Genomic DNA, 19,340 nt, shown 5'->3' on the forward strand with positions numbered 1-19,340 from the left:
TCTGTCTTTTGGTCTGATGAGTCCAAATGTGAGATTTTTGGTTCCAACCGCCGTGTCTTTGTGAGATGCAGAGTAGGTGAACGGATGATCTCTGCATGTGTGATTCCCACCGTGAGGCATGGAGGATGAGGTGTGATGGTGTAGGGGTGCTTTGCTCGTGACCGTTTGTGACTTATTTAGAATTAAAGTCACACTTAACTTCTCTAGGGTAGGGGGCAGCATTCGGAATTTTGGATGAAATGCATGCCCAAATTAAACTGCCTGCTTCTCGGGCCCAGAAGATATGATATGCATACAACTGGTAGATTTGGATAGAAAACACTCTAAAGTTTCCAAAACTGTTGAAATAGGGTCTGTGAGTATAACAGAACTGATTTGGCAGGCAAAAACCTGAGAAAAATCCATTCAGGAAGTAGTTTTTGTTTGTTTTGTAGTTTTCTATTCAATGCCATTACAATATCCATTGACTTAGGACTCAAATGGCAGTTTCTATGCCTTCCACTTGATGTCAACAGTCTTTAGAAATTGTTTCAGGCTTGTATTCTGAAAAATGAAGAAGTAAGAGCAGTCTGAATGAGTGGACCCAAAAGTGTCACAGAGCTTTTTCATTTGCGAGACCGAGAGATTGCGTTTCTTGTTTACCTTTTAAATTGACGACATTATTGTCCGGTTGAAATATTATCGATTATTTAGGCTAAAAACAACCTGAGGATGGAATATAAACATCGTTTGACATGTTTCTATGAACTTTACGGATACAATTTGTTTTGACTGCGTTTGAGCCTGTGGATTACTGAAGAAAATGCAAACAAAACTGAGGTTTTTGGATATAAAGAGATTTATCGAACAAAAGGAACATTTATTGAGTAAATTAATGTCTGCTGAGTGCAACCATATGAAGATCATCAAAGGTAAGTGATTAATTTTATCTCTATTTCTGACTTGTGTAACTGTTCTACTTGGCTGGTTACTGTTTGTAATGATTTGTCTAGTGGGCTATGTTCTCAAATAATCGTAAGGTATGCTTTCGCCGTAAAGCATTTTTAAAATCTGACACCGTGGTCGGATTCACAAGAAATTAATCTTTAAACCTATGTAAAATATGTTTTGTTTTCTGAATTTTTATAATGAATATTTCTGTATTTGAATTTGGCGCCCAGCAGTTTCACTGGCTGTTGAAGAGGTGGGACGCTAACGTCTCACGTACCCAAGAGAGGTTAACCAGCCTGGCTACCACAGCATTCTGCAGTAATACGCCATCTATCTGGTTTGGCATTAGTGGGACTATCATTTGTTTTTCAACAAGACAATGACCCAACACATCCAGGATGTGTAAGAGCTATTTGACCAACAAGGAGAGTGATGGAGTGCTGTGTCAGATGACCTGGCCTCCACAATCACCCGACCTCAACCCAATTGAGATGGTGTGGGACGAGTTGGACTGCAGAGTGAAGGAAAAGCAGCCAACAAGTGCTCAGCATATGTGGGAACTCCTTCAATACTGTTGGAAAAGCATCCAGGTAAAGCTGGTTGAGAGAATGCCACTTGGCTACTTTGAAGAATTGAAAATCTATTTTGATTTGTTTAACACTTTCTTTGGTTTCTACTTGTTTCCGTATGTGTTATTTCATAGTTTTGATGTCTTCACTATTATTCTACAATGTAGAAAATAGTACAGATAAAGAAAAACCCTGGATTGAGTATGTGTGTCCAAGCGTTTGACTGGTACTGTATATGGAAGTAGTTTAGTGCCATTTTTTGTTCGTTAAATATGAGTTTTTAAAAAACTAAAACATCCTGATCTTTCTTATGTCTCACACTTTAAAACAAACTTCCTTTTGATATTTTTTGCACATGTATGAATCTGTTATTCAATGAGTTTCTATGGGACAATAGCAGTAAGGCCAAATTCAATGTTTCATCAAATAATTGTATGTATATATCTTTTTTTATACCTAAAGGGGTCCTAAAACTCTAAATCAAATAGCTAAATTATCCCTGGTATGACAATCTTAAAACAATTCCATATGTTAGCTTAGTAGAACCCAGCAAAGCTGATACAGACATACCCAAGACGACTCACCTCTGTAAACGTCGCCAAAGGTGCTTCTACAAAGTATTGACTCAGGGGTGTGTATACTTACTGTATGTAAATGAGATATTTCTGCATTTAATTTTCAATAAATGTGCACTAATGTCTAAGAACATGTTTTCACTTTGTCATTATGGGGTAGTGTGTGTAGATGGGTGCAATTTTTATTTATTTAAATCACTTTTGAACTCAGGCTGTAACATAACTAAATGTGGAGTAAGTCAAGGTGTATGAATACATTTTGAAGGCACTGTAGGTCTAACACCACTGACTAACACACACAATCAAACAGTACCAGGTTCACAGCAACACTCATATGTGTGCATGTGTATTCTCTTCAGCACCTAGTTCTTCCAAGTGATGTCGGTCCTTGTGTGTGTGTGTGTGCATTGCCTCTTACCTAGCTCATCCCACAGCTGTCTGTATTTGTCGGTCATGGTGGTTCCCTGTTGTCTCCACAGTGCCAGACGAGGGTCGCCCATAAACTGTTCTGTGATCAGTGTTAACATCCTGGCACCGTTGGAGTCACGCATCTTCAACATCTCTCTCACCTAGAGGAGAGAGGGAGGGAGAGGGGGAGAGAGCGGGAAGGAGAGAGGTCAGCAAAGAGACAAGGGCTGTGTGTGTGTGTGTGTGTGTGTGTGTGTGTGTGTGTGTGTGTGTTTTGTATATGTTACCTTGTTGAACAGCAGGTTGAGTTGTTTCCCAGAGCCGTGGTATCCTCCCTGTGAGAGGAAGAGTTTCACCTGCTCCTGGACCTGCTCCTCATCCAGGTGCCAACAGTTCTCATCATCTACACTGGCCCCTGCCGTGGGGTCTGGGGCTCCTACACACACGGAGACAGACAGAGGTTAGTCTCACACACACAGCTCATTATTTAGATTGAATGAGTTTCCATGTCTCAGCGAAAGCATTGGGCTCTCAGACACAAACAAAAAAAACAAACAAGATGAAAATAGCCCTCATATGACACCAGCTTAAGTAAAGTATCATCACACACACATTAGTGTTGCTCATACGGACAGTGAGGTGATTTGGAGGCCCCAGGCAGAGGCCAGTCTGAGCCCCCCCCCCCCTTTAATGTGCCATGAACAAAACCAGGCATGTCTTCATCAGGTTGTCAAACAATTCACTTCAAAAAGTAGGTTACATTTGCACGTTCATCCAAAACAATTCCAGCATCCGAACAGTGTAATGTGCAGCTGCCAACTTTCCATCAAGTGGCTGAAACCATCTCACCAGAGAAAGCATCCAAGCTAGCGAAACAGTGCCCATCTGTCTTACTATGTGTAGGTCATGTATCTGATGCTGTCTGGCCAAAAAGAGTCCAGACAGCATCAGATACATGGGCTACACATACACTATATATTTACATTAACATTTGAGTAATTTAGCAGACAAGTGACTTAAAGTAGTGAGTACATACATTTTCATACTTTGGGGAATTCGCCCGTGGGAATCGAACCCACAACTCTGGCGTTGCAAGCGCCATGCTCTACCAACTGAGCCACACAGGACTATAAATACAAAAGTATGTGATGTTAGTGGTGTAGAAGCAAGCTCACAGAACGGGATCACCGAGTGCTGAAGGGGGTAGCGCGTAAAAATCGCCTGTCCTTGGCTGCTACACCCACTACCAAATTCCAAACTACCTCTGGAAACAATGCCAGCGCAAGAACTGTTTGTAGGGAGCTTCATGGAATGAGTTTCCATGGCCAAGCAGCCACACACAAGCCTACGATCACCATGCGCAATACAAAGCGTCAGCTGGAGTGGTGTAAAGCTCGCCGCCATTGGATTCTGGAGCAGTGGAAACGCGTTCTCTGGAGTGATGAATCATGCTTCATCATCTGGCAGTCCGACGGACGAATCTGGGTTTGGCGGGTGCCAGGAGAACGCTACCTGCCCCAATGCATATTGCCAACTGTAAAGTTTGGTGGAGGGGGAATACTAGTCTGGCATTCTAGACAATTCTGTGCTTCCAACTTTGTGGCAACAGTTTGGGGAAGGCCCTTTCCTGAACTTGACTGGCCTGCACAGAGCCCTGACCTCAACCCCATCAAACACCTTTGGGATGAATTGGATCGCCGACTGCGAGCCAGGCCTAATCAGTGCCCGACCTCACTAATGCTTGTGGCTGAACGGAAGCAAGTCCCTGCAGCAATGTTCCAACATCTAGTAGAAAGCCTTCCCAGATGAGTGCAAGCTATTATAGCAGCAAAGGGGGAACCAACTCCATATTAATGCCCATGATTTGGGAATGAGATGTTTAACGAGCAGGTGTCCACATAGTGTACATGATCTCTGCCTTGACGATTATCAGCAGCACCTGTCTTTTTACTAAAGGAATGTGTTAACTTAGGTCATTTTTCTGTTACAATTACATCTTTCTTCTTCTCTTCCCTGCCCTGTTCTGAAAGCACCACATTGCTGCAGCTTCATTTCAATGAATGTCAAGTTTGCAATCATATCCGGTAAGGATTCACTGGAGCCAGCCAATCATATCAGCCAGGGGGAAATCTATTCCAGAAAAACACACACACACACACACACACACACACACACACACACACACACACACACACACACACACACACACACACCACCCAACCCCACTCACCATGGACCTGGTTGATCTCAGAGTTTGTTGACAGAATCTCATCAGCTAGTTTCTGAGCAGTGGGCAGCACCTCCGTGTGGTGTACTGTTATCAGGTACTGGACAAATTTCTGCAGCTGGTCTCTGTTCATCTGGAACAGTGTCTCTGAGATGGGCAGGTGCAGTTTGACCTGCTCGGGCTTCCGTACGCGGTACAAGGCCAGTGCTACCACGTGCGCGCAGTAGAAGATGTCCTTGTTGCCACAGCTGCACGTGACCGCGGTGATCTTGCAGCGGTCGAAGCTGACACTCACGCTGCAGACGAGCTCGGATTCCGACGGCGTGGCCGGTTCTGTTACCGTTCCGCTGAGGTGGAACCCTGAGAAAGAAAAGAGGAGAACCATTAGATGATCAGTCAGTCACTCAATCAAGTAGTCAATCAAATTGTATTCATGTAGCCTTATAGTTTTACACAGAAGTGCGTAACAAAGTCATGTTCGGAATATTTGAACACCCCAATGGCATTCATGTTGTTGTCATTAACCTGTGGGTGTGTGGCTCAGCATCCTATACGTGCAGAAGACCCACTGTACCAGCTAGCTACTAGTCAGATTATAATGGTAAGGGGGGAAGGAAGAGAAATAGCAGTCCCTGAAGCGAAGAGAGGGGAACATCGCTCTCTTCTTTCTCTCTCTGGGGAAAAGGTCAAACTGCTGATCTCCAGAGTCCCTCAGTGTGACGAGTGATGCCCTCCTAATGCAATAGAGTTCAGCCGTCACTCACGCACTCATAATCCCCCCCCCCCCCCCCCCCCCCACACACCTATTTTCTATAAACATGAAACATGACATTCTCTGGCTAAGAGGTCACTCATTGGTGATACAGCCCGGGATCGAACCCAGGTCTGTAGTGACACCTCTGGCACTGCGATGCAGTGATTGCTGCGCCACTCAGTCCCTGAAATAGCTACCCGACTAACTATTTAGCAGTCTTTTGGCTTAAGGAGAAAGGGGAAGTCCAAACAAAGGAATCCATTTTATTGTGGGCTTTCTCAAAGTACACACACAGACACCAGGAGGAGTGGTTCTGCTACCCAGTACTGGAGGCTCTGAATCAGGTTCTCCCCACTATGATATGCTAATGTCTCACATTGCTACTTTTCCTGACTGTCTACTGAGAATCCTCTGTGAGCCTGATATTGATGGGCTGAAATGGTGTATCTACACAACATGACCAAAAGTATATGGACACATTCTCGTCGAACATTATTATGGGCATTAATATGGAGTTGGTCCCCCCTTTGCTGCTATTACAGCCTCCACTCTTCTGGGAAGGCTTTCCACTAGATGTGGGAACATTGCTGCAGGGACTGATCTTCCGTTCAGCCACAAGAGCATTAGTGAGGTCGGGCACTGATGTTGGGCGATTAGGCCTGGCTCGCAGTCAGCGTTCCAATTAATCCCAAAGGTGATCGATGGGGTTGAGGTCAGGGGTCTGTGCAGGCCAGTCAAGTTCTTCCACACCGATCGCGACAAACCATTCCAGTATGGACATCGCTTTGTGCATGGGGGCATTGCTTTGTTGAAACAGGAAAGGGCCTTCCCCAAAGTTGGAAGCACAGAATCGTCTAGAATGTCATTGTTTGATGTAGAGTTGAGATTTCCCTTCACTGGCACTAAGTGGCCTAGCCTGAACCATGAAAAATAGCCCCAGACCATTATTCCTCCTCCACCAAACTTTACAGTTGGCACTATGCATTCGTGCGGGTAGTGTTCTCCTGGCATCCGCCAATCCCAGATTCGTCCTTCAGACTGCCAGATGGTGAAGCGTGATTCATCACTCCAGAGAACGCGTTTCCACTGCTCCAGAGTCCAATGAAGGCCAGCTTCACACCACTCCAGTCGACACTTGGTATTGCATTTGGTGATCTTAGGCTTGTGTGCAGCTGCTTGGCCACGGAAACCCATTTCATGAAGCTCCCAACGAACAGTTCTTGTGCTGATGTTGCTTCCAGAGACAGTTTGGAACTCGGTAGTGAGTTGTTTTTTTACACGCTACACGCTTCAGCTGTCCTGTTCTGTGAGCTTGTATGGCCTACCACTTCGCGGCTGAGCTGTTGTTGCACCTAGACAATTCCACTTCACAATAACAGCACTTACAGTGGATCGGGGAAGCTCTAGCAGGGCAGAAATTTGACGAACTGACTTGTTGGAAAGGTGGCATCCTATGACGGTGCCACGTTGAAAGTCACTGAGCTCTTCAGTAAGGCCATTTCGCTGCCAATGTTTGTCTATGGAGATTAATGGCTGTGTACTCGATTTTATACACCTGTCAGAAACGATGTGGATGAAATAGCCAAATCCACTAATTTGAAGCAGCGGTGTCCACATACACTGTATATACAAAATGATAAGACCGAACATCCATAGCTTAGCCTGAAAGCCTCAGATGTCCTAGAGTGTGGGTCAAAGGTCAACTTTGCCCTAAATCTCTTAAGGGTTGATGTAAGGCCTGGATCTGGCTAAGCTGATCCTAAAATCAGTGCTTATTAAGCAGTGGACAAATAGTCCTTTGGTCTGAGATTGATTTTATAAGAACTCAATAACTGTCACAGGGGAGGTTTGGCAGACAGCACACACACACGTTTCGCGACAGGTTTTTGCTCAATCAGAATACAGGAAACTCACACTCAGACGTCACTCAGACGTGACTAACAGAAGACGGGGGAGAGAGAGGGTGAGTGACAAAGAGAGCAGCGAGCTAAGAGACAGAGGTATAGACGAGAGGAGAGAGAAAGAGGGAGAACCCCCTCCCTTTACTCCTCCATTTCCTTCCTAGCAGTCAGCTGACACAACGACACAGGGGATCACCTTTTACACACACACGCTTGCGTAAGTACATCCCCCGGTTGGCAGTTGCTTGCTAATGTACTAGTTCACACACACACTAACACTGAGGGCACTCCCCTGTATTATATGGCCCAACCCGGGTCATGCATGGCCCACAGCTGAACTACTGATGTCAGAGAAGAGGGAGAGGAAGGGAAAGAGAGAGAGGGAGGAGGGAGAAAGAGAAGGGAGAGGCAGAGAGAATTCCAAAACAGGGGAGGAGACCGCTGGGCTGGTGGGAAGCTTGGAAAGCCCTCAGCTGAGTGTGTGAGGAGATATTTGGCTACGTGCCAGAGCCCTGAGCTCAGCATTCTGTAATGCACTTCCCCTCTTCTGCTCTGTAGCTTGCATAATACTGCTTAGCACTGCACGACAACCAGACTTAACCCTTACTTACTTACCAAAACAACGAGACAACCCTTAACTACCACTACCGACCATAATAGTGCCTAGCGCTGAGCGGCTACCAGACTTAACCCTTAACCTCTTAGATGTAATAGCAAAATTGAGATTGCTGCCTAAATAGACATACCCAAAAGTAAATGCTATTCATGTGTAATTGCATGATTTTGACATTCCAAAACTTGGTATATTTGGAAAGATGATATCTGGGAGATTGTGAGGAAATGATCAGAAGATAGGAGTTGCATAGTTCAGAAAACACAAGACCAAGCACACACAAAACAACTTTGTTTTTTATTTATTTTGAAAGTAATCTTTGACTGACAAGTTAAAAGGGAATTATTGAAGCCCAGAGCTGGAAACACAGATGGCTTCCACAACATGTGAACAATATCAGAAAATAAAAATGGGATTGATACACCTAACTAAACTCACCAAAAGAAGAAATGTCCTCTCACTGTCAACTGTGTTAATTTTCATCAAACTTGCCATATGTAAATATTTGTATGAACATAACAAGATTCAACAACTGAGACAAACTGAACAAGTCCCACAGACATGTGACTAACAGAAACGGACTAATGTGTCCCTGAACAAAGGGGGGGGGTCAAAATCAAAAGTAACAGTCAGTATCTGGTGTGGCCACCAGCTGCATTAAGTACTGCAGTGCATCTCCTCCTCATGGACAGCACCAGATTTGCCAGTTCTTGCTGTGAAATGTTACCCCACTCTTCCACCAAGGCACCTGCAAGTTCCCGGATATTTCTGGGGGGGAATGGCCCTAGCCCTCACCCTCCGATCCAACACGTCCCAGATGTGCTCAATGGGATTGAGATCCGGGCTATTCACTGGCCATGGCAGAACGCTGACATTCCTGTCTTGTAAGAAATCACGCACACAACGAGCAGTATGGCTGGTGTCATTGTCATGCTGGATGGAGATTCATGTCAGGATGAGCCTACAGGAAGGGTACCACATGAGAGAGGAGGATGTCTTCCCTGTAACGCACAGCGTTGAGATTGCCTGCAATGACAACAAGCTCAGTCCGACGATGCTGTGACACACCGCCTCAGACCATGACGGACCCTTCACCTCCAAATCAATCCCGCTCCAGAGTACAGGTCTCAGTGTAACGTTCATTCCTTCGACGATAAACACGAATCCGACCACCACCCCTGGTGAGACAAAACCGCGACTCATAAGTGAAGAGCTCTTTTTGCAGTCCTGTCTGGTCCAGCGACGGTGGGTTTGTGCCCATAGGCGACGTTGTTGCGCGTGATGTCTGGTGAGGACCTGCCTTACAACAGACCTACAAGCCCTCAGTCCAGCCTCTCTCAGCCTATTGCGGACAGTGAGCACTGATGGAGGGATTGTGCGTTCCTGGTGTAACTCGGGCAGTTGTTGTTGCCATCCTGTACCTGTCCCGCAGGTGTGATGTCCGGATGTACCGATCCTGTGCAGATGTTGTTCCACGTGGTCTGCCACTGCGAGGACGATCAGCTGTCCGTCCTGTCTCCTTGTAGCGCTGTCTTAGGCGTCTCACAGTAAGGACATTGCAATTTATTGCCCTGGCCACATCTGCAGTCCTCATGCCTCCTTGCAGCATGCCTAGGGAACGTTCACACAGATGAGCAGGGACCCTGGGCATCTTTCTTTTGTGTTTTTCAGAGTCAGTAGAAAGGCCTCTTTAGTGTCCTAAGTTTTCATAAGTGTGACCTTAATTGCCCACCGTCTGTAAGCTGTTAGTGTCCTAACGACCGTTCCACAGGTGCATGTTCATTAATTGTTTATGGTTGTTTGAACAAGCATGGGAAACAGTGTTTAAACCCTTTACAATTAAGATCTGTGAAGTTATTTGGATTTTTACAAATTCTCTTTGAAAGACAGGGTCCTGAAAAATTGACATCTCTTTTTTTTGATGAGTTTAGAAATGGGCAGAGGTTTTAGTAAACGGTGTCAGGTGTGGTCTCGGGATGTTTCCAAGTGTCCCTAAACCTCTCCAAATTGGCATAATGTTTGTAAATTAGATAATTCCAGTGCTATTACAGTTGAAGTCAGAAGTTTAAATACACTTAGGTTGGAGTCATAAAAACTTGTTTTTCAACCACTCCACAAATTTCTTCTTAACAAACGATAGTTTTGGCAAGTCGGTTAGGACATCTAATTTGTGCATGACACAAGTAATTTTTCAAACAATTGTTTACAGACAGATTATTTCACTTATAATTCACTGTATCACAATTCCAGTAGGTCAGAAGTTTACATACACTAAGTTGACTGTGCCTTTCAACAGCTTGGAAAATTCCAGAAAATGATGTCATGGCTTTAGAAGCTTCTGATAGGCTAATTTATATAATTTGAGTCAATTGGAGGTGTACCTGTGGATGTATTTCAAGGCCTACCTTCAAACTCAGTGCCTCTTTGCTTGACATCATGGGAAAATCAAAAGAAATCAGCCAAGACCCCAGAAAAAAATTGTAAACCTCCACAAGTCTGGTTCATCCCTGGGAGCAATTTCAAAACACCTGAAGGTACCACATTCATCTGTACAAACAATAGTACACAAGTATAAACACCATGGGACTACGCAGCCGTTATACCGCTCAGGAAGGAGACGCGTTCTGTTTCCTAGAGATGAACGTACTTTGGTGCGAAAAGTGGAAATCAATCCCAGAACAACAGCAAAGGACCGTGTGAAGATGCTGGAGGAAACAGGTACAAAAGTATCTATATCCACAGTAAAACGAGTCCTATATCGACATAACCTGAAAAGGCCGCTCACTGCTCTAAAACCGCCATAAAAAAGCCAGACTACGGTTTGCAACTGCACATGGGGACAAAGATCATACTTTTTGGAGATATGTCCTCTGGTCTGATGAAACAAAAATAGAACTGTTTGGCCATAATGACCATCGTTATGTTTGGAGGAAAAAGCGGGATGCTTGCAAGCCGAAGAACACCATCCCAACCGTGAAGCACGGCGTGGCAGCATCATGTTGTGGGGGTGCTTTGCTGCAGGAGGGACTAGTGCACTTTACAAAATAGATGGCATCATGAGGCAGGAAAATTATGTGGATATATTGAAGCAACATCTCAAGACATCAGTCAGGAAGTTAAAGCTTGGTCGCAAATGGGTCTTCCAAATGGACAATGACCCCAAGTTTACTTACAAAGTTGTGGCAAAATGGCTTAAGGACAACAAAGTCAAGGTATTGGAGTGGCCATCACAAAGCCCTGACCTCAATCCCATACAAAATATGTAAGCAGAACTGAAAAAAGCATGTGCGAGCAAGGAGGCCTACAAACCTGACTCAGTTACACTAGCTCTGTCAGGAGGAATGGGACAAAATTCACCCAACTTATTGTTGGAAGCTTATGGAAGGCTCCCCAAAACATTTGACCCAAGTTAAACAATTTCAAGGCAATGTTACCAAATACTAATTGAGTGTATGTAAACTTCTGACCCACAGGGAATGTGATGAAAGAAATCAAAGCTGAAATAAATCACTCTCTACTATTATTCTGACATTTCACATTCTTAAAATAAAGTGGTGATCTTAACTGACCTAAGACAGGGAACTTTTACAAGAATTAAAGGTCAGGAATTGTGAAAAACTGAGTTTAAATGTATTTGGCTAAGGTGTATGTAAACTTCAGACCTAAACTGTACATATTTGCAATCCCTAAATGCTATTTGTTCAGTATAAAACACAATTTCTACATATCAACCACACTCAAACATTGTGGTGGTGTTATGGGGTATCCAGTGTACATTCCAGTGTCCTTTCAACCTATCGAATGTATCTGAATGTGGTAATTGCACTGTTCTTGCACACTGGATATGCCTAAAAGTTATAGTTCACTATAAAAAATTTATTTCAACAATACCAACCTCTCTCAAACAATTTGGTGGTGTTGGGTGACATACAGGGGACATCCAAGTGTTTTCATATTTTTCATGTGCAAAGATATGGTCTCTTGGTGGACATTCAATGTTGCCATTAAGTGATACATCATCAGATAACACGCAACAGTCTAGATGTGTTCCTACCAACCTAAGGATTCATTTGATATCCCCCCCCCCCCCCCCCCCCCCATGTAGCTAACGTAAACTCACCCCATTGCGTACAAATGTGCGTAACCGCGACTATCAAACGAGGCTACAAAGAAAACTAAATGGGACTGTAGCGACTGTGTTGACTTCAAAATCGGGGGTGTGAACTAGGTTTCTATTCAAGCGTTGATCGACATGGTAATGCTCTATGGTATTGGAGAAAAGTTGAAAAAAACTGCCCCTCCGTTACATCTTGACGTGTCATGTCGTAACGCACAGCACGCATAAAGCAACTATTTATGTCTTACAATCTCTCCACCTGGTGTAGCACTTCTCTCATCATTTAAAAACAAGAAATGGACAGTGACGGGGGTAAGGGGGGATACCTAGTAATTTTTTGTCATCATCATTGCATGCGATCATCATTCTCAAAGCCGCTGTTTACTTCTAAGATCACTTTAGCACCGCCCTAAAAACCTGATTCAAATTCGACACAAACCTTCAAGTAGGTATGTAATGACACATTCACAACCTAGTTCACACCCCCGATTATGTAATGACACATTACATAAACTCTTTATAGTGTTTTATTTACATTTTAGAGGCGATAAGGTGATAAGTTGGACAGATCGAGTGAAAAAAGCAATTTTCCCACACGACATCTGTCCTTCTCACTCTCACGCATTAGTTTCGCTTCTTTCCGCACTCACCCTGCTTTTGCAGATAGGTACTACCGTTCTCATACCAAACTGAATTGAAAATAGAAAATCAAATAGGGTCCCCAAATATGGGGACTTTACATTTACTTACCAAATCAACCAGACAACCCTTAAGGAAAGTTCTTAGTAGCTAGCTAACTTTTTAGTTTGGATCCAGCGACGCAGTTGGCATCAGTTTGCTGGGACTGCTAGTCTCTATCCAGTGATCCTGCCGACCAAGGACAGGTCTGAGGAACTATTTGGCGTTGCGGCTAGCCTAGCTGCATATCAAGCTAGCAGGGCTTGAACGCAGCCCGCGACACGGTTAGCCTTTGTGGCTGGGACCGCGGATTGCCCCAGGTTTGTGGCTGTCTAGATCCCTGCTGTTTGTTGTTTTCAATCTTCCCTGTGACCTACCCTGTCTAGAACTGTGAGGAGTAACAGTGAAACATACGTTGCTAGCTGCAATGACAAAGACCAAAGCCAGCGGGAGTACCGTTGAGGACAGTGGTGTGTCTCTATCACACGTGAAGGGTCTTTTAAAAGAGCAAAAGAGTTCTACAAGCAGTTGTTACAACAACAAGAAAATAGCTTCAAGTGTTTTGTCCAAATACTGGTGGAGTCAGTTAATAAAAGAATGGACGACTTGACCAGAGAGGTCCAGCACCTGAAGAACAGTATGCAGTTCTCCCAGGGTCAGCTCGATGAATTGAAACAGGAGAACGGCAAGAGGACAACAATCTGTAAGTCATTGAGAGAGGACATCAGTTCTGTGTGTGAATCCATGAAGTCTGATTTATCCGTCATTGTTATCTCAAGGGACAATCAAGGCGGAACAACATGTTGTGAACGGAATTGCAGAATCTCAACGTGAGACCTGGACGGAGTCTGAGGACAACTTGAGGGAAATTATCTCTGAAAAATTGAAGATGGACCACAGGGTGATTGAGGACTATCCTGAAGCTGTGCGCCAGAAGAGGAAAGAACTGATCCCAGCCATGAAAGTTGCCAGAGCGCGTGGGGACATTACTTACATCCGTTATGACAGGCTCATTGTCCACCCTCCCTCCCAGAAGCCTGGAAGGGATGAGAGAGCCAAGCCTATGGGTTTGTAGCTTCTACCCCGCAGCACACACACACCAATTGATTAATGGACTACTGAATGTATATTTTTTTCTCTTGCTTGGTTTGCTCTTTTCAGTATAATGCCCATCTCTGGTAAGCTACCCAGGAAAGGGCTGAAAATATCCCATATTAATATATGTAGCCTTAGAAATAAGGTTCATGAAATCAATCACTTGCTACTGCATTTGATGATACAGCAGTAGCAATACAAGAATATTACATCCATAAAGGAGACAGAAATGCATATGGGGAGGTGCTGCTGTGTGTGTGTATATATATATATATATATATATATATAGGTTCACTTGGCACATCTAAAGCCTTTTCTTTTGGGGTGTTGCTATAGGCCACCAAATGTGAACAGTCAGTATCTAAATAATATGTGTGAAATACTTGATAGTGCATGTGATGTAAACAGAGGTCTACTTTCTTGGGGACCTGAATATTGACTATTTTTCATCAAGCTGTCCGCTCAAGAGGAAGCTTCTTACTGTAACCAGTGCCTGTAATCTGGTTCAGGTTATTAATCAACCTACCAGGGTGTTTACAAACACTACAGGAACAAGATCATCCACATGTATAATCACATTTTTACTAATACTGTAAAACTTTGTTCTAAAGCCGTACCCATTGGATGCAGTGATCACAATATTGTGGCTATACCCAGGAAGGCCAAAGTTCAGACAGTTGGGCCTGAAATAGTGTATAAGAGATCATACAACATATTTAGCTGTGACTCATGTGGATGTTAAAAATATTTGTTGGTCTGATGTGATTAATAAGGTGCATCCAGATGCTGCACTTGGTGAATTTATGAAATTGCTTCTTCCAATTATTGATAAACATGCACCTGTTAAGAGTTCTAACAGTCAGTTTCTTAAGGCTCCATGGATTGATGAGGAATTGAAAAACTGTATAGTTGAAAGAGATGGGGCAAAAGGAGTGGCTAATAAGTCTGGCTGCACATCTGACTGTCTAACTTGCTGCAAATTGAGAAATGATGTGACTAAACTCAACAAGAAAAAATAAGAAACTGTATTATGAAGCCAAGTTCAATGATATAAAGAACGATGGGAAAAAAACGTGAGCACTTTAAATTATAGGCAGAAAGACTAATTCAACTGATCTTTCATCGAATCAGATGGCTTATTCATCACAATCATTTGATGTTGCCAATTATTTATATTTGGAAAACCTTAGGCAGGAAATGCCAATGAACAGTGAGCCATCGTATTCATGCATAAAAAAAATATAATAATGAAGAAGAAAAGCATTGCAAGTTTGAATTTTGGAAAGTTCGTGTGGGAGAGGTGGAAACATTATTGTTATCAATCAATAATGATAAACCCCCTGGCATTGACAACTTAGATGGAAAACTACTGAGGATGACTATGGCCACTCCTATCTGTCATATATTTAATCTGAGCCTAGAGGAAAGTCTTGTCCTCGGGCCTGGAGGGAAGCCAAAGTAATTCCGCTACCTAAAAGTGGTAAAGCGGCCTTTACTGGTTCTAACAGCAGACCTATAAACTTGCTGCCAGCTCTTAGCAAACTGTTGGGAAAAAATTGTGGTTGACCAAATACAATGCTATTTCTCTGTAAACAAATTAACAACAGACTTTCAGCATGCTTATAGAGAAGGGCACTCAGCATGTACTGCACTGACACAAATTACTGATGATTGGTTTAAAGAAATTTAGAATAAGAAGATTATGGGAGCTGTACTGTTAGATTTTAGTGCAGCCTTTGATATTATTGACCATAACCTGTTGGTGAAAAAAAACTTGTGTTATGGCTTTTCAACCCCTGACATATCATGGATTCAGAGCCATCTATCTAATAGAACTGAAAGGGTTATTTTTAATGGAAGCTTCTCTAATGTCAAACATGTAAAGTGTGGTGTACCGCAGGGCAGCTCTCTAGTCTCTACTCTTTTCTATTTTTACCAATGACCTGCCACTGAACAAAGCATGTGTGTCCATGTATGCTGATGATTCAACCATATACGCATCAGCAACGACAGCTAATGAAGTCACTGAAACCCTTTAACAAAGAGTTGCAGTCTGTTTTGGAATTGGTGGCCAGTAATAAACTAAAACTAAGAGCATTGTATTTGGTACAAATCATTCCCTAAGTTCTAGACCTCAGCTAAATCTGGTAATGAATGGTGTGGCTGTTGAACAAGTTGAGGAGACTAAATTACTTGGTGTTACCTTAGATCGTAAACTGTCATGGTCTAAACATATAGATTCAATGGTTTTAAAGATGGGGAGAGGTCTGTCCGTAATAAAGAGATGCTCTGCTTTTTTTTACACCACACTCCAAAAAGCAAGTTCTGCAGGCTCTAGTTTAGTCTAATATTGATTATTGTCCAGTTGTGTGGTCCAGTGCTGCAAGGAAAGATCTAGTTAAGCTGCAGCTGGCCCAGAACAGAGTGGCACAACTTGCTCTTCATTGTATGCGCAATGCGCAGACCAGCTGGCTGGTGTGTTCACAGATATATTCAATCTCTCCCTATCCCAGTCTGTTGTCCCCACATGCTTCAAGATGGCACCATTGCCTTCTTGGGTACAGGGACAAAGGTAACTGAACTAAATGACTATCGTCCTGTAGCACTCACCTGTCATCATGAAGTGCTTTGAGAGACTAGTCAAGGTTAATTTCACTTCCACCTTACCTGCCACCCTAGGCCATCTTCAATTTGCATACCGCCCCAATAGATCCACAAACAATGCAATCACCACCACACTGCCCTGTCCCATCTGGACAAGAGGCATACCTATGTAAGAATGCTGTTCATTGACTACAGCTCAGCAGTCAACACCATAGTACCCTCCAAGCTCATCATCAAGCTCGAGGCCCTGGGTCTGAACCCCGCCCTTTGCAACTGGATCCTGGACTTCCTTGCGGGTCGTCCCCAGGTGGTGAAACAACACCTCGTTGCTGATCCTCAACACTGGGGCCCCACAAGGGTGCGTGCTCAGCCCCCGCCTGTACTCCCCGTTCACCCATGACTGCGTGGCCAAGCATGCCTCCAACTCAATCATCAAGTTTGCAGACGACACAACAGTAGTAGGCTTGATTACCAACAACGATGAGGCAGCCTTCAGGGAGGAGCTGAGGGCTCTGGGAGTGTGGTGCCAGGAAAAATAACCTCTCACTCAACATCAACAAAACAAAGGAGATGATCATGGACTTCAGGAAACAGCAGAGGGAGCACCCCCCTATCCACATTGGTGGGACCGCAGAGGAGAAGGTGGAAAGCTTCAAGTTCCTTGGCGTACACATCACTGACAAACTGAAATGGTCCACAGACAGTGTGGTGAAGAAGGCGCAACAGCACCTCTTCAACCTCAGGAGGCTAAAGAAATGTGGCTTAAAACCTAAAACCCGCAAACTTTTACAGATGCACAATTGAGAGCATCCTGTCGGGCTGTATCACCGCCTGGTACAGCAACTGCACCGCCCACAACCGCAAAGCTCTCCAGAGTGTGGTGCGATCTGCCCAACGCATTACCGGGGACAAACTTCCCGCCCTCCTGGACACCTACAGCACTAAGCCATAGGAATGCCAAAATATCATCAAGGACGTCAACCACCCGAGCCACTGGCTGTTCACCCCACTATCATCCAGAAGGCGAGGTCTGTACAGGTGCACCAAAGCTGGGGCCGAGAGACTGAAAAACAGCTTCTATCTCAAGGCCATCAGACTGCTAAACAGCCATCACTAGCACATCAGGGGCGGCTGCTTATAAACCGATAGGAGTCACTGGCCACTTTTAGAAATGGATCACTAGCCAGTTTAATAATGTTCCGTATCTAGCATTACTCATCTCATATGAATAAACTGCACTCCACACTATCTTAGTAACTTTTAAATTGTGTTTCCATATTGGATCACCCATTTCATATGTATATACTGTAGTGCACTCTATACTACACCACTGACTGTTAAACAGTAATCTCCAGCACATCAGAGGCTGCTGCCTATAGAGATAGATTAGGAATCACTGGCCAATTTAAGGAAATGAAACACTAGCCACTTTAATGTCTCCGTATCATCATTTTTTTCTATTATTGTACCTTTATTTAACTAGGCAAGTCAGTTAAGAACAAATTCTTATTTTCAATGACGCAACAGTGGGTTAACTGCCTCGTTCAATAACATAACGCTAAACACGTGTATGTGACCAATAAAATGTGATTTGATTTGTAATCAGAGGGCTGATATTAATACTATGCATGCCAGTCTCTCTTTGCTAAGAGTTGAGGAGAGACTGACTGCATCACTTCTTTTCATAAGAAACATTGATGTGTTGAAAATCCCAAATTGTTTGCATAGTCAACTTACACACAGCTCTGACACACACACCCACCAGACATGCCACCAGGGGACTTTTCACAGTCCCCAAATCTAGAACAAATTCAAGAAAGTGTACAGTATTATATAGAGCCATTATTGCATGGAACTCTGTTCCATCTCATATTGCTCAAGTGAACAGCAAATCTGGTTTAAAAAAAACAGATGATAAAGCAACACCGTACGGCACAACGCCTCTCCTATTTAACCTAGATAGTTTGTGTGTATGCATTGATATGTAGGCTACGTGTGCCTTTAAAAAAAATGTTTTATGTAGTTCTGTCCTTGAGCTCGTCTATTAATGTTCTGTATTATGTCATGTTTCATGTGGACCCCAGGGGTCGGATTCACAAAACATTACTTATGAAAAAAACATAAGAAGTTTCTTAAGGAACAAAATAGGAAGTTCTTAAGAGTTCGTAAATGCAATTCCTCAAAATGTTCTTAGGAATTTGTAAATATCTTTAAGATCTTCGTAAATATCTTCTTATGTGGCATTGACATTAGTGACGTGCTTGAAACCAATAAATAAACCTGTGACAGGGAAGGTAAAAACATTTTTGCGGTTATTTCGTTATTTTTCACACATTATAGCCATCTGACTAGCTATATCAAAATCAAAAATGCATAAAAAGAGATTGAAGTCATGGTGGAGGAAATAGCAGCCAGGAAAAGGTTGATGTTGGGGAGACTTGATAACTGCGGGGTCACTGCAGAGACCAAAAAGAAAGGCTGGGCGAGAGTGGCCGAGTCGGTCTCTGCCGTCGGGGGTATGGCAAGGGACAGTGACGCCATAAAAAAGAAGTGGTTCGACATCAAGTCGGCTGCTAAGAAGGGAGCTGAGAGACCATTCATGTGGACCAGCTGGAGGAGAAGGTGTCGTCCATCATAGAGATGGTGGTAGAGGGACTGCGCGGCCAGTAAGTTAGTTGGCTACGTTAACTAGCTAACATGTAAAGACATTATAGCCAACATTAGCTAACGTTAATGTCGTTAGCTAAGTCAGCCAAGTTCTTCTTTGCAAATTGACGAGATAGCGCTAGCTGTTTAACACTTCTAGAATATTGTAATATATTGTTAATTACTAGCTAGCTAGATAATGTGTGTGTATAATTTGTATTCT

At 43.5% G+C, this 19,340-nt stretch overlaps 1 protein-coding gene across 1 annotated transcript in view; it reads right to left on the reverse strand.

Moving 5' to 3' along the window:
• LOC120045045 (zinc finger SWIM domain-containing protein 6-like) overlaps positions 1-19,340 on the reverse strand; it is a 70,485-nt gene that overhangs the window by 33,910 nt on the left and 17,235 nt on the right. Inside the window, exons 2-4 of the mRNA XM_038989872.1 lie at positions 4,713-5,069; positions 2,770-2,918; positions 2,493-2,643 (exon numbers count right to left, since the gene is read on the reverse strand). Coding sequence (XP_038845800.1) covers positions 2,493-2,643; positions 2,770-2,918; positions 4,713-5,069 — 657 coding nt within the window. The remainder of the gene's footprint in view (positions 1-2,492; positions 2,644-2,769; positions 2,919-4,712; positions 5,070-19,340) is intronic.

The sequence above is a fragment of the Salvelinus namaycush genome, chromosome 3, assembly GCF_016432855.1.
Source record: "Salvelinus namaycush isolate Seneca chromosome 3, SaNama_1.0, whole genome shotgun sequence".
NCBI classification, from domain to species: Eukaryota; Metazoa; Chordata; class Actinopteri; order Salmoniformes; family Salmonidae; genus Salvelinus; species Salvelinus namaycush.